The sequence below is a fragment of the Colobus angolensis genome, unplaced genomic scaffold (assembly GCF_000951035.1).
Source record: "Colobus angolensis palliatus isolate OR3802 unplaced genomic scaffold, Cang.pa_1.0 Scaffold498, whole genome shotgun sequence".
NCBI lineage: Eukaryota > Metazoa > Chordata > Mammalia > Primates > Cercopithecidae > Colobus > Colobus angolensis.
In genome coordinates, this window is record NW_012118465.1 from 724,220 (window position 1) to 739,542 (window position 15,323).

Consider the following 15,323-nt stretch of genomic DNA (forward strand, 5'->3'; position numbering starts at 1 on the left):
TGGTGGGGCCTGACTTCTGCATCCAGGCTGGATAAGACTCATGCCCAGTGGACTGGGTGAGGGGAAGCCCAGAGAGATTGGGGATCCTGGGGAGACTAGAGAGGCAGGGGTGTTTTTCAGGGATCTGGGGAGGTGAAAACCATAGTGGTGGGAGTGAGGCAGCTCCTGGTGTGAGCATGCTAGACAGACATCATCCCAGGGATCAAAGTTGGTCAGAAACAAGTGTAGTAGCAATGTGTATTGAGCCCAGGCCCCAGGATAACTGCTTAGCATGCATTTTCATATTTATCCCCCACAACAGTTTTTCCAGGACCTGTAATGTGTCAGGTACCATCGAGGTCATGTCACATTCCTATTTCCCTTAGTTGTCCTCTCCACACCCCAGATCAGGAATCTGAGGAATAGAAATGCTTCATGACTTGCCAGGGAGCCTCAGCTAGCAGGGAGCCAAGCTGATCCTAGATCCTAGGTCTTCCCGCTTGAAACTCACAACTCTTTTGCAAATGTCTCTGTTGGTTCTTTCTACTCAGAGAAGCTAGTGACAGTGACATCCAGAACAACCTAAGGTAAGATGCCACCAGGGGCTCAAATGTTTGGTGCCCCCTTAAGCCTGTGCTGGAGAAAGGGAAGAAAGAAGCAGGGAGCTGTGACAGGTCTCAGAATGTACCAAGTAGCACTCTGGCACCTCAACATGTGGCATCATGGAAAGCTCATAAGATTTGTGCTCAAAAACTCTGTGCTGCTCTTATTACTGAGATGTCACCAGAAGAGCCTTGTGTTTCCTGTTGGATAAGAATGCATGCTGAGGTTAACTCTCAGAGTCGCCAGGAAAACCAAAGGAGACAGTGACTGTGAAAGTGTGTCACAATGCTCACTTGGAGTGATGGGACTTCTATTTGTTCATTTGATAGGTGCTTATGAGCACCTGTCAAGTCATCATACAGATACTTGGGTCCTCAGCCACGACAAGTGTCTGGCTCCCAGCAACATTACAGTCATAACCAAAGAGTGGTGAGTGCCCCACATCTCATAATTCCCCCAGGTCATTTGTAACTTTTGAGGTCACTCTCTTCTTTTAGTCCTAACACAAGCTGCAGTTCCTGACCTTTGACCCTTAAGTAAGTTTGTCAATAGATGCTATCTTAATGCTTTTATTGAGTAGATTTCACCTGGGGGTAGAATAGTAGCCTGCAGGAGAGGTCCTAGACAGGTGGGCTTTTTCTGCAGTCCAGACCCTCTTGAAATAGCTTGGGGTCAAGATTGGAGCCTCCTTGCATTTGCTGCTCACACACATAGACTTAGGGCTCCTTCTAGGGGAAACTTCTCCTCTGTCCCTGGTTGTAAGACTTCCCATGAAGCACTACCTCTGAGTACAGAAGTACTACATCTGAGGTAGATGAATACTGGAGAGGAGAATGGTGAAATCTTGCACAATTTGGCAATTTCAGGGAACTAGAAGAGAGTGACTTTCTCAGTAGGCATGCTCTTAACTAGTTCTAAGTAATGATTTGGAATGTTTTAATGTTTTACCTAGCTCAGTTTGGTCTTTGGTTTGGATCTTTCTTGTCCTCTGATTTCCAGAGAATGTCCATTCTGGTCTCAGCTCCTCCTCCTTTGGGCATTTGGATCACTCACTGAGCTCCCAGCCAGAAACAGAGTGGAACTTGAGTTGGACCTGCCATGTACTATGCGACCTTGAGCAAGACCCTTGACTGCTTGAACCTGAGTTTATTCAACTGTGAAGTGGGTATAAAATTATTCACCCAGTTTAGGTCAGGATCAAACTACCATCACCACCACCACTACCACTACTACTAACCCTCTTAACCGAGTGAGCATTTATTGCATCCAATGTTATGCTATGAACTTTACATGAATTATTCCATTTAATCCTTACAATGATTCTATGATATAGATGTTAGCAGCACTCCGAGTTTGCAGGTAAGGAAATAGAAAATGCCAATATAATTTGCTCAAAGTCATGCAGTTAGGAAGTGATGGGACCAAAACTGAACACAGGCAGACTGACTCCAGGGTCTGAACTCTTCAGCCTCTGCTGCAGCTTGGGAAGCAGGTCTTGCCTGGTTCCTCAACACTGTTGAAACGTCTCTTTCTTTTTTCTCACTGTCTTCCTCCCACTTGGATAACTGGATTCAACTTTCATTAACCTGGATTCAAAGAAGCAAGAGGGCATCTCTTGTATGCACTGAGTTCGTTGCAAGCATGCTGCTTTTGTCTCTTGTGTACCTAAAGATGCCTGCAGAACCATGTCCAACATGGCTGATACCTAGGCCTTTGCATATCAAATAGATTATGAGGGTCATGACTGGGCCTGAGAAGAGCAGACAGTGACTTGTGGAATGAACTCAATTTGTGCACTTTCCCAGGGCATGGGGGAGGAAATGACAGTGACTTGTTGCTTGGGAAATGCTGATGGGTGGCCTGGTATCTTGGGAATGTGCTCAGGCAACCAGGGGATGTTGTTCCAACCTCTCCTTCTCCTCCTCATTCCTGGGATGGTACTTTGGACTCCTCTTCACTATTCCCAGGCACAAAAGAGAAATATGACTGTGTTGTTTTTCAAAACTGTCAGTGCTAATTTAATCACAACAAAACTCTACGTATCGGTATATGCCTGCTTCAATGCTAGTATTTGATGCTATTTAATTTACTCCTGGCAATCCTGTGAGGGTGCTATCATTACCCTCATTTTATAAACAAAGAAACTGAAATTCAGAGATGAGGAAACCTCCCCAGGATTGCACAGATAGAAATAATGAAACTGGGATTCAGATACAAAGCCTGGATTCTTAATCACTATGTTATATATTGTGACTCATAGAGTCACCCCAGGCACTTCCCCAGTGCAGTGTCCCACTCTGAGCGGGTCCACCTTTGCTTCCTTTGTAGTGAGCTAGGCTCTATGCATGGATCCAGCACCTTGGTGTCTGGCCCAGGCCAAGCTGCTTGGCTTCTGTTTGCTCATGTGCAGCACCATGGTCATTACAGTGATGTGTTCACAGAACCATTGCAAGAACATGTCAAGGTAAAGCAATAAAACATACTTTCAACTCACCAGGCATTTATTCAGCTCCAACTATTTGCTACTGCTAAATATTGGGGGAGACGGTGACCCCCAGGGCTTGCAGGCTCAGGGAACTAGCCCAAATCTGAGGGTGGGTATCTTAAATGCAAATAACATACTTAGGAGAGGCTGAGAAGATAATTTCAACATTGAGAAATATTTGGAACAGGTGGTCAGAGCCAAGGTTTGAAAGACTTCAAAAAGTAGATGGTAGGATGAGCAGGTACTTCCAGGCTGTGAGAACAACTTGACTGACTATGAGAAATGAGGACGTAAAGCATGTGAATGTGCGATGTGTGTGCAGGAGCCAAGAATCTGTCTTTCTGCCTATGGGCTCCATATGATAAGGCAGTGGCCAGTTGTCTTAGCATGTTTAGGCTGCTATATAGCGCTGCTATAACAAAACGTCATAGATTGGGCGGCTTATAAACAAGGGAAATGTATTTCTCACGGTTCCAGAGGCTGGAAAGTCCAAGATCAAGGCAGATTGGACATCTGGTGAGGGCCGCTGTTCTGACTTATAGGCAGCACCTACTGCAGGGTCCTCACATGGCAGAAGGGGTGAGGGGCCTCTCTGCTACCTCTTTTATGAGGGCACTAATTTCATTCCCATAGGCTCCACCCTCATGATCTAATCATCTCCCAAAGGTCCCACATCCTAACACCTTCACCTTGTGAATTTCAGAGGGACACAGACATGCATATAATAGCACCAGTCTGAAGCCTTTCAAGCCATGCAGAAGACTTCCACATATATTCTCATATTTTCCATGGGAAGCTTCACCTGGTTTTGACAGAGGAGTGTCGTGATGTCATCTATTTGAAAAAGATCCCTTTGGGGCAACACTAGAGAGACTGAGTGAGCCCAGAGGCTGGGAGGTGGGTGAGGGGGGTCTTGCAGTAATACAGGCAAGAGGTCTCAAAGGCCTGAGCTCAGGCAGTCAAAGAAGGGATGGAGAGGAAATGAGGGCTGCTAGAGACATTTGGGAAGGAGAACAGACAAATACTGGACAGGAAGGAGAAGGGAAGGACTTCTTCCTGCCATAGGGCAGTTCGCCTGCACTCCTGCAATACACACCCAGCTTCCCCACACAGTTGGAGGTGGCCTGGCAGAAGAGATATTGACGTTTCTCTTTATCTGCTGGCCTTTTACTTTTGTTCAGAGCCATGAAGTCCCCTCCTTTTTTTTTTTTTTTTGTTGCCTTACAACATTTGGATGATTTTCCTCATAATGATTGTCATAGTCATAACTATAATAATTATAGTGGCAATAATAAGATTTTGAATGGCTCCAGAGCCTTTCTTCCAAGGATGTTAATATGTGAGGTGGGGGCAGGAGGGGTCCTGGCAGAAATAGTTAGATCTAATTTGCTGAAAAGTCACTCTCTGCCATTTGGAGAGAATCTGGCCGAGAAGGGAAGCATTTCTGGCCTTTGGAGCATGGACTTCTTCCCAGATGAGAAACCATGTTCCCCATGAAGATTGGCAAGGGGGTTCCTGCTGCCTGATGGGGTCTGCTAAACGCAGATTGACTGCTAGTGATAGAGAAAGGTGGAGAAGGACGCTCTAGAGCTTTGCCCCTCTCCCATCTCTAAGAAGTCTTCCCACAGGTCTCTGGTGGACAATGACCCTTCCATGCCTGCCTCAGGCTCTCCTGTTGTGGGCTGTATGATTAGCATTTAATCATAATATGCAACATATTGTAGCATTTTATAAGTTACAAAACCTGTTTGGCTTCATTATGTCATTTAAACCTACTAGCTACAGAGGCTAATATTATTATCATTCCTTCTCTACAAATGGATTCATTAGTTCAATTAACTTGCATGGAGCAGATAGTGTTAAATACTAGAAAAATGAAACATGCGTGGTTCTGGGGGCTTGGCCCCCATATCAGATACTCAGAGGTAAAGTGACTAAGACCCCAAGCAGAAGAACCTGATTTTCTTTCTCCAAGCTGCTTGCTCTCTTCTTCATTCAGCATACTTCAACAGCATACTTCACTCAGCATACTTCAACAGCATACTACTATTACCTTAACTTGTAATTGTTCTAACTACCAAATTTGAGCACTTTACTGCTTCATGCTTCAAATGTTCATTTTGTCTTCCCAAACATGTGGGGAAAATCTGTATAAAAAAAGGACTTTGCCTATTTACTTTTATTTTTATTTTGAGATGGAGTCTCCCTCTGTCGCCCAGGCTGGAGTGCAGTGGCATGATCTTGGCTCACTGCAATCTCTGCCTCCTGGGTTCAGGCAATTTTCTGCCTCAGCCTCCTGAGTATCTGGGATTACAGGCACCCACCACCATGCCTGGCTAATTTTTTGTATTTTACAAAAAATACAAAAGACCTGGCCAGGCTGGTTTTGAAGTCCTCACCTTGTGATTCACCCTCCTCGGCCTCCCAAAATGCTGGGATTACAGATGTGAGCCACCGTGCCCAACCGACTTCACTAGTTTATTATTATTAAAGCCTATTTGTGGTAAGGAGTGTGAAAGTTTGTTTATACTTAGTAGTAACTGATCAACTATTACACAACATGTTTGGGCATACAGTAATTGATCAATAAATATCAGTAAGCCAGAGGGTTCCAACTCTCCAGTTTTAGCTGATTTCCTCTTAAAACACTGGGTTTTATCCTCTTCGTCAAAAGTATTTCAAGCACTTTATTTCTGGAACATGTGGAATCTTTCCTTTTAAAGTATTCTGTAGCCAGTTTCAAAATGATGCTGATATATTGGAAGAATATTAATGTGCCCATCATAAAGAGAGAACAGTTGAGACTAGAGAGGGGCAATTTGAAGTCCCAGCTTCCTTATCTGGCTTGATGGCTGGTCTTCCTAGCATGTGGGTTCTTTAGACAGATATGGAAGGATGGAAAGCCAGAGGTGCCTTATGTTGACGATTTCTCTCCAAGTGCTAAAGTGAGCAACACAGAGGAACTCTCCATTGACTGGACGCATGCTCCCACCTTGTGGTGAGATTTGATATCCTCTGGCCTTTTTTCGTCTGCTGGGGGAAATGCAACCATTTAGTCTGTGTTTGCTGAGCTCCAGGTGTACTCCCAGGCAGTAGGTGCTGGAATACAGACATGAAAGAACAGACAGAATTGTACTCTTGAGGCTTACTTTACCGGACGTGGGGGGGGGGGTAGCGGTGGAGGGGGTGTAAGATGGGCAATAATAAATTTATACAGATGAAAAACCAAGTAAGTTCAGATAGTGCTAAATGCTATGACAAGGAAGCAAGATGATGCAATGGAGTGACTGGGGAGGAGACCTGCTTCTGCTGGGGTAGCCTGGGATGTTTAAGCCCAGGCTGACTGATGCACAGAAGTCAGGCTTGTGATGGAAGTCCCCAGGATGAGGGAGCAGAATGAAGGCCAGGGGGATGCGTCATGCTCTGCAATAGGAGAGTGCTTCCAGATGAGGGAGGAAAGGCAGACAGGAGCCAAGTCACACACACAGCCTTCTAGGCCACTCCGTGTGCAATGGAAACCACTGGGAGGATTGAAGAAAAGGGATACTAGTTTGAAGTGCCTCATGAGGCTCTTTGTGTTTGGACTTTTCCTTAAATGCAACAAGCATGTGCAAAGGGCCATGCTTGGAGCTTCCCCAGAAATTGTGAGCAGGGACTCACACTGTATCACTGCACCTTAGAATCATCTGGGAAATTTTACAAAATCCTATTGCCTGGGCCCTACTCACAAGCAGTTAAATCAGAAGAGCTGGAAATGGGGCCCAGGCCTCAGTGTATTTTTTTGTTTGTTGTTTTTCTTTTTGTTTTGTTTTGTTTTTGAGACGGAGTCTCGCTCTGTCGCCCAGGCAGACACTGCAGGGCCAGTGCAGTGGCGCTATCTCGGCTCACTGCAAGCTCTGCCTCCCGGGTTCATGCCATTTTTCTGCCTCAGCCTCCTGAGTAGCTGGGACTACAGGCACCCGCCACCACGCCCGGCTAATTTTTTGTGTTTTTAGTAGAGATGGGGTTTCACCATGTTAGTCAGGATGGTCTCGATCTCCTGACCTCGTGATCTGATCACCTCGGCCTCCCAAAGTGTTGGGATTACAGGTGTGAGCCACCGCGCCCGGCCGGGCCTCAGCGTTTTGTCCAATCTTTTCAAGTGATTCTAGGGCACCACCAGAGTGGACAACCGCTATGTGTCCGGGAACCTCAGCCTCAGCTGAGGGTGGTCAGTGAGGGGCTGACTGTTAAGGCAAGGGCTCCAGAGGGTCTGGGGTGAGGTTCTGAGACAGTGGACTTTGGTGTGTGGGGCAGACCATCACAATTATGGGCTGCAAACGGAGAAGGAGAGGAAAGCAGATTGCAGAGCCCTGGGTATGGATAAGAAAGAGCTGGCTGATTCTGGACTCACTTGGCTGCACGATTGTATTTATGACAATGGAGGGAAGACAGCTGCAGAAAGGGCACAGATTGGAAGGGAGTCAGAGAGAGGCCCGCAGAGGCAGACCGGTGGTTCTGGGGCAGGTTTGGAGGCTCCTGATGGCTCCTCACAGACGCTTCCCACCCTAGCCTGTCTCCTAGAGGCCTCTTCTCTCCTCAGAAGTCTCCAGTCAACGCAGTTGCATACAAACTCAAGGCTGGATGCTAGGCTCCCGTCTTTGTGGCAGCTGGCCTTACACGGGCACACCCTCACAGGCACCAGGCTATGTGTGGATAAATTTTCAGTGCTGTTATGGTTGCACGCGACAGCAAACCCAACCCAAAAATGCTTAAGCAAAGAGGAAATGTACAAACTCAAGTGACAGAAGAGTTTAGGGCGTGGTTTTAGGTGTGGCTTGACCTGGAACCAATCACTATGGCCAGGGGAATGCAAGGCTCTGATTGGTCCAGCCTGAGTCATATTCGACCAAAGGGAGCAGGGAATTAGAGTCAGCACCACCGTCCAAAGAAAAGGTGTGAGAGTCAGGACAGCAGAAGAAAATCATAGGTGCTCTTACGTCAAAATTGGGGCCAAGGCATGCTCGTATGACCCGAACCAGGCAAGGTTTCTTGTGATAGTCCCATAATATGGAGGAAGAGTGTGGAGCTTATGATCTTCCTTGTCTGATTAATCAGTTTTGGTAACTGAAGGCTAGGCTTGGTGATTTTGAGGTGCATGTTGGCGAGGGACGGTGTATTAGTCCGTTTGCTGCTGATAAAGACATACCCAAGACTGGGCAACTTACAAAAGAAAGAGGTTTAATTGGACTTACATTTCCACGTGACTGGAGAAGGTCTCACAATCATGGTAGAGGGTGAAAGGCACGTCTTATAGGGCAGTGGGCAAGAGAGAACGAGGAAGAAGCAAAAGTGGAAACCCCTGATAAACCCATCATATCTCATGAGACTTACTCACTATCACAAGAATATCATGAAAAAGACCGGCCCCATGATTCAATTACCTCTCACTGGGTCTCTCCCACAACACGTGAGAATTCTGGGAGATATAGTTGAAGTTGAGATTTGGGTGGGGACACAGCCAAACCCTATCATTCTGCCCCAGGCCCCTCCCAAATCTCATGTCCTCACATTTCAAAACCAATCATGCCTTCCCAACTGTCCCCCAAAGTCTCAACTCATTTCAGCATTAACCCAAAAGTCTACAGTCCAAAGTCTCATCTGAGACAAGGCAAGTCCCTTCTGCCTATGAGCCTGTAAAGTCAAAAGCAAGTTAGTTACTTCCTAGATATAAGGGGAGTACAGGCATTGGGTAAATACAGCCATTCCAAATGGGAGAAATTGGCCAAAACAATGGGGCTACAGGGCCCATGAAAATCTGAAATCCAGCAGGGCAGTCAAATCTTAAAGTTCCAAAATGATCTCCTTTGACTCCATGTCTCACATCTGGGCCATACTGATGCAAGAGGTGAGTTCCCATGGTCTTGGGCAGTTCCCGCTCTGTGGCTTTGCAGGGTACAGACTCCCTCCTGGCTACTTTCATGGGCTGGCATGAAGTGTCTGAAGCTTTTCCAGGCACACGGTGCAAGCTGTCCCTGGATGTACCATACTGGGGTCTGGAGGATGGTGGCCCTCTTCTCACAGCTCCACTAGACAGTGCCCCAGTAGGGACTCTGTGTGGGGGCTCCAACCCCACATTCCCCTTTGGCACTGCCCTAGCAGAGGTTCTCCATGAGGTCCCCACCCCTGCAGCAAACTTTCGCCTGGGCATCCAGGCATTTCCATACATCTTCTGAAATCTAGGAGGAGGTTCCCAAATCTCAGTTCTTGATTTCTGTGCATCCACAGGCTAAACACCACATGGAAGCTGCTAAGGCTTGAGGCTCTCACCCTTTAAAGCCACCACCCTGAGTGCTGCGTTGGCCCCTTTCAGCCATGGCTGGAGTGACTGGGACACAGGGCACCAAGTCCCTAAGATGCACACAGCATGGGCACCCTGGGCCTGGCCCCAGGAAACCACTTTTTCCTTCTGGGCCTTCCGGCCTGTGATGGGAGGGGCTGTTGTGAAGGTCTCCGACATGGCCTGGAGACATTTTCCTTATGGTTTTGGGGATTAACATTAAGTTCCTTGCTACTTATGCAAGTTTCTGCAGCTGGCTTGAATTTCTCCCCAGAAGGCAGGTTTTTCTTTTTTATCGCATCGTCAGGCTGCAAATTTTCCAAACTTTTATGCTCTGCTTCCCTTATAAAACTGAATGCTTTTAATGGCACCCAAATCACCTCTTGAATGCTTTGCTGCTTAGAAATTTCTTCTGCCAAATATGCTAAATCATCTCTTTCAAGTTCAAAGTTCCACAGATCTCTAGGGCAGGGGCAAAATGCTACCAGTCTCTCTGCTAAAGCATAGCAAGAGTCAGCTTTACTCCAGTTCCCAACAAGTTCCTCATCTCCATCTGAGACCACCTCAGCCTGGATTTTATTGTCCATGTCACTATCAGCATTTTGGGCAAAGCCATTCAACAAATCTCTAGGGAGTTCCAAACTTTCCCATATGTTTCTGCCTTCTGAGCTCTCCAAACAATTCCAACCTCTGCCTGATACACAGTTCCAAAGTTGCTTCCACATTTTCAAGTAACTTTTCAGCAATGCCCCACTCTGCTGGTACCAATTTACTGTATTAGTCAGTTTTCATGCTACTGGTGAAGACATACCTGAGACTGGGCAATTGACAAAAGAAAGAGGTTTAACTGGACTTACAGTTCCATGTGGCTGGGGAAGGTCTTAGAATCATGGGGGAGGGCAAAAGGCACTTCTTACATGGTGGTGGAAAGAGAGAATGAGGAAGAAGCAAAAGTGGAAACCCCTGATAAACCCATCAGATCTCATGTGACTTACTCACTATCATGAGACTAACACAGGAAAAATCGGCCCCATGATTCACTTACTTCCCACTGGGTGCCTCCCACAACACGTGGGAATTCTAGGAGATACGATTCAAGTTGAGATTTGGGTAGGGACACAGCCAAACCATATCAGATGGGAAGAGTTGCTTGTCGTAAGTAGCATACTGGACAATGACGGGCTATCTTGCTTGCTTTCCCACACCGCCTCCACCCCCAAATAGAGTAATTCCCTGGGGGAAAGAGATGTCTGTCCACAGTGACAAAGAGTGGAAAGAGGAAAGATTACCCCCCACTTCCGTTCCATGTTTGGAGTGATATGTAGAGACAGTTTTCTTTTAAAACAGACTTTATTTTTTAGAGCAGTTTTAGAGTCTCAGCACAATTGAGCAGAAGAGGCAGAGATTTCCCTCTTTTCACCCCACAGTTTCCCCATTATCAACATTGCACACCAGAGTGGTACATTTGTAACAATCCATGCACCTACACTGACACAGCATTATCACCCAAACTCCACAGTTTCCATTAGCGCTCACTCTTAAGGTATATCCTATGAGTTTGGATGTACGTGTGTTTACCTTACTGTCGCCATAGTTTTGCCTTTTCCAGAATATGTTATAGTTGAAATCATATGCTATGTACTCTTTTAAGACTGGTTTATTTCATTTAATTATAGGCACTTAATTTTCCTTCACATATTTTCATGGTTTGATAGCTCATTTCTTTTTAATGCTGAAAAATAGTCTGTTTCCTAGATAGACTGGTTTATTTATCCATTCACTCATTGGAGGACCTCTTGGTTGCTTTCAAGTTTTGACAATTATGAATACAGCTGCTATAAACATTCACGTGCAGGTTTTGGTGTGGTCATAAATTTCAATCCTTTTAGAAATTATGCCAGGTAGTACAATTGCAGGATCATATGATAAGAGCATGTTTAGTTTTATATGAAAATGCCAAACTGGCTTCCAAAGTGGCTGTATAATTTTGCATTCCCACCAACCAGCAATGTTGTTTGTGTTCTGGATTTTGGCCATTTTAATAAATGTATAGTGGTATCTCAATTGTTGTTTTAATTTGAAATTCCCTAATGACATATGAGGTGAAGCATCTTTTCATATGCTTATTTGCCATCTGTATATCTTTGGAGAGGTTAAGATCTTTAGCCCATTTTTAAAAAAGGATTGTTTATTTTCTTAATATTGAGTATATTTTGGACAACAGTTCTTTATCAGAAATATCTTTTGCAAATATTTTGTCCTGGTCTGTGGTTTTTCTTCTCATTATCCTGATGTAGACACTTTTTATGTAAGTGGAGCTAGTTCCTTTATCTCAGTCATAAACAGTATATGTCTGTTGCTCGGGCCAGAGTAATGGGGATATAATGCACACACACTGGATTGGGTGACAGTAAGGTGCTATGCAGAACTTAAGAGAACAGGAAGCAAGTCTCAATTCAGTACTTTAAAAGAAAAACTTCAAATGAATTAAATTTAACAGCATTTCATTGAGCAAAGAATGAGATAATCAGAAGTTCCTAAAAAAGAATGGGTTAAGAGTGACTCCAGGGCTGCCACATGGCTGGCTAATGTTTGTGGACAGAACAAGGAAAGTGATGGATAGAAAATGGAAGTAAGATACAGAAACAGCTGGATTGGTGTCAGCTCAGCATTTGCCTCATTTGAACATGATTTGAACAGTCGGCCACCTGTGATTGGCTGAAACTGTGTGATCAATACAAGAATAGGTTACAATTTACCCACGCATCCAGTTAACTTATAGTTCACTATACTTGAAGAAACCTTTAGGGTGAACTTAAATTATGTAAGGAAGCAGCTTTAACTTAATTTAACAATTTCCCCCTTTAGGAAGTTGACCAAGACTTTACACATTGACGTCAACAGTTAGGGCCAAGGGGAGTTCCTTATTATGCTGGAATCTCCTATTTTTAAGTGAACAGAAACTGGTCTGTTTGGAGATCTATCTGCTTTCTTAAAGTTTCAGTTTGATTACATGGCACTTAGCATGCATGACTCTATTTTGGTTCAGTCTAGTCTACTGGGGCCTAGTGCAGTAGCTCAGTCCAGAACAATGCCTCCCATAATTTTGTTTAACAATTACCAGCAACTAGAATCATCAGATTGGAAGGCGGTGAGCAGCAATAGCTGTTGGAGGTAGCTGCATGGTGGCTGTGGGCTGAGTAGAGTCTAAATGAATGCAGGGTCACATAGGGGTTATTACACAGTAAGGGTTCAAACTATCATTATTGATGAGTTCCTTTTTGTTGGAATCCCTAAGAAATCTTTTGGGCTTGGCCAAATTAGAAATTAAATATCTAGATTTTTCCTGCTAATATCTGTGAAGCTAGAACTGTGGTCAGAAGTCCAGAAAACAAATGAACATTGACAGATTTCAGAAGAGTGAAAGAAGGAAAGAAAGAGGAGAGGAAGAAAGGAAGGAAGGGAGAAATGAAAAATAAAGAAAAGAAAAGAAAGAAATGAGAGGAGAAAATCAAACAAGCAGGGAAGCAAGAAATGAAAGGTTTTATAGCAGGTTTTTCAGATGTAGAAGTATATGGTTTAAAATCAAAGAAGGGAGGGCAGTTCCAAAATGGCCGAATAGGAGCAGCTCTAGGCTACATATTCCGAATAGGAACAACTGTATCTCCCAGCGTGAGCGACAGAGAAGACAGGTGATTTCTGCATTTTCAACTGAGGTACCAGGTTCATCTCACTGGGGTGTGTCAGACAGTGGGTACAGGAGAGAGGTGCAACCCACCGGCGACAGCTGAAGCAGGGTGAGGCATCGCTTCACCCAGGTAGCACAAGGGGGAAGGGAATTCCCTTTCCTAGCCAAGGGAAACTGTGACACACAACACCTGGAAAATCAGGTCTGTCCCACCCTAATACTGTGCTTTACCAAGGGTCTTAGCAAATGGCACACTAGGAGATTATATCCCACACCTGGCTCAGAGAGTCCCATGCCTATGGGGCCTCCCTCATTGCTAGTACAGCAGTCTGAGGTCTAACTGCAAGGCAGCAGTGAGGCTGGGGGAGGGGCACCCACAATTGCTGAGGCTTGAGTAGGTAAACAAAGTGGCCGGAAAGCTTGAACTGGGTGGAGCCCATGGCAACTCAAGGAGGCCTGCCTGCCTTTGTAGACTCCACCGCTGCAGACAGGGCATAGTCAAACAAAGGGCAGCAGAAACCTGTGCAGATTTAAATGTTCCTGTCTGACAGCTTTGAAGAGAGTAGTGGTTCTCCCAGCACGGAGTTTTAGATCTGAGAACGGACAGACTGCCTGCTCAAGTGAGTCCCTGATCCCCGAGTAGCCTAACTGGGAGACATCCCCCACTAGGGGCAGATTGACATGTCACACCTCACGTGGCTGGGTACTCCTCTGAGATGAAGCTTCCAGAGGAACAATCAGGCAGCAATAGTTGCTGTTCAGCAATATTCACTCTTCTGCAGTCTCTGCTGGTGATACCCAGGCAAACGGGGTCTGGAGTGGACCTCCAGCAAACTCCAACAGACCTGCCATTGAGAGGCCTGACTGTTAGAAGGAAAACTAACAAACAGAAAGGACATCCATACCAAAACCCCATCTCTACGTCACCATCATCAAAGACCAAAGGTAGATAAAACCACAAAGATGGGGAAAAAACAGAGCAGAAAAACTGAAAATTCTAAAAACCAGAGTGACTCTCCCCCTCCAAAGGAATGCAGCTCCTTGCCAGCAATGGAACAAAGCTAGACAGAGAATGACTTTGACAAGTTGAGAGAAGAAGGCTTCAGACAATCAAACTTCTCTGAGCTAAAGGAGGAAGTTCGAACCCATCACAAAGAAGCTAAAAACCTTGAAAAAAGATTTGATGAATGGCTAACTAGAATAACCAATGTAGAGAATTCCTTAAATGACTTGATAGAGCTGAAAACCATGGCACAAGAACTACCTGACAAATGCACAAGTTTCAGTAACTGATTCGATCAACTGGGAAAAAGGGCATCGGTGATTTAAGATCAAATGAATGAAATGAAGCAAGAAGAGAAGTTTAGAGAAAAAAGAGTAAAAAGAAACAAACACAGCCTCCAAGAAATATGGGACTATGTGAAAGGACCAAATATACATCTGATTGGTGTAACTGAAAGTGACGGGGAGAATGGAACCAAGTTGTAAAACATTCTGCAGGATATTATCCAGGAGAACTTCCCCAACCTAGCAAGGCAGGTCAGCATTCACAATCAGGATATACAGAGAATGCCACAAAGATACTTCTCAAGAAGAGCAACTCCAAGACACATAATTGTCAGATTCACCAAAGTTGAAATGAAGGAAAAAATTTTAAGGGCAGCCAGAAAGGTCGGGTTACCTACAAAGGGAAACCCATCAGACTAACAGTACATCTCTTGGCAGAAACTCTATAAGCAAGAAGAGAGTGGGGGCCAATATTCAACATTCTTAAAGACAAGAATTTTCAACCCAGAATTGCATATCCAGCCAAACTAAGTTTCATCAGTGAAGGAGAAATAAAATCCTTTACAGACAAGCCAATGCTGAGATATTTTGTCACCACCAGGCCTGCCCTACAAGAGATCCTGAAGGAAGCACTAAACATGGAAAGGAACAACCAGGACCAGCCACCACAAAAACATGCCAAATTGTAAAGACCATTGATGCTAGGAAGAAACTGCATCAACTAACGAGCAAAATAACCAGCTAACATCATAATGACAGTATCAAGTTCACACAAAACAATATTAACCTTAAACGTAAATGGACTAAATGCTCCATTTAAAAGACACAGACTGGCAAATTGGATAGAGTCAAGACCCATCAGTTTGCTGTTTTCAGGAGACCCATCTCACATGCAGAGACACACATAGGCTCAAAATAAAGGGATGGAGGAAGATCTACCAAGCAAATGGAAAACAAAAAAA

General features: G+C 44.9%; 1 protein-coding gene across 1 annotated transcript in view; it reads left to right on the plus strand.

The window, feature by feature from the left end:
* Positions 1-15,323, plus strand: part of LOC105524311 — a 125,361-nt gene that overhangs the window by 39,758 nt on the left and 70,280 nt on the right. Inside the window, exon 6 of the mRNA XM_011959505.1 lies at positions 912-1,011. Coding sequence (XP_011814895.1) covers positions 912-1,011 — 100 coding nt within the window. The remainder of the gene's footprint in view (positions 1-911; positions 1,012-15,323) is intronic.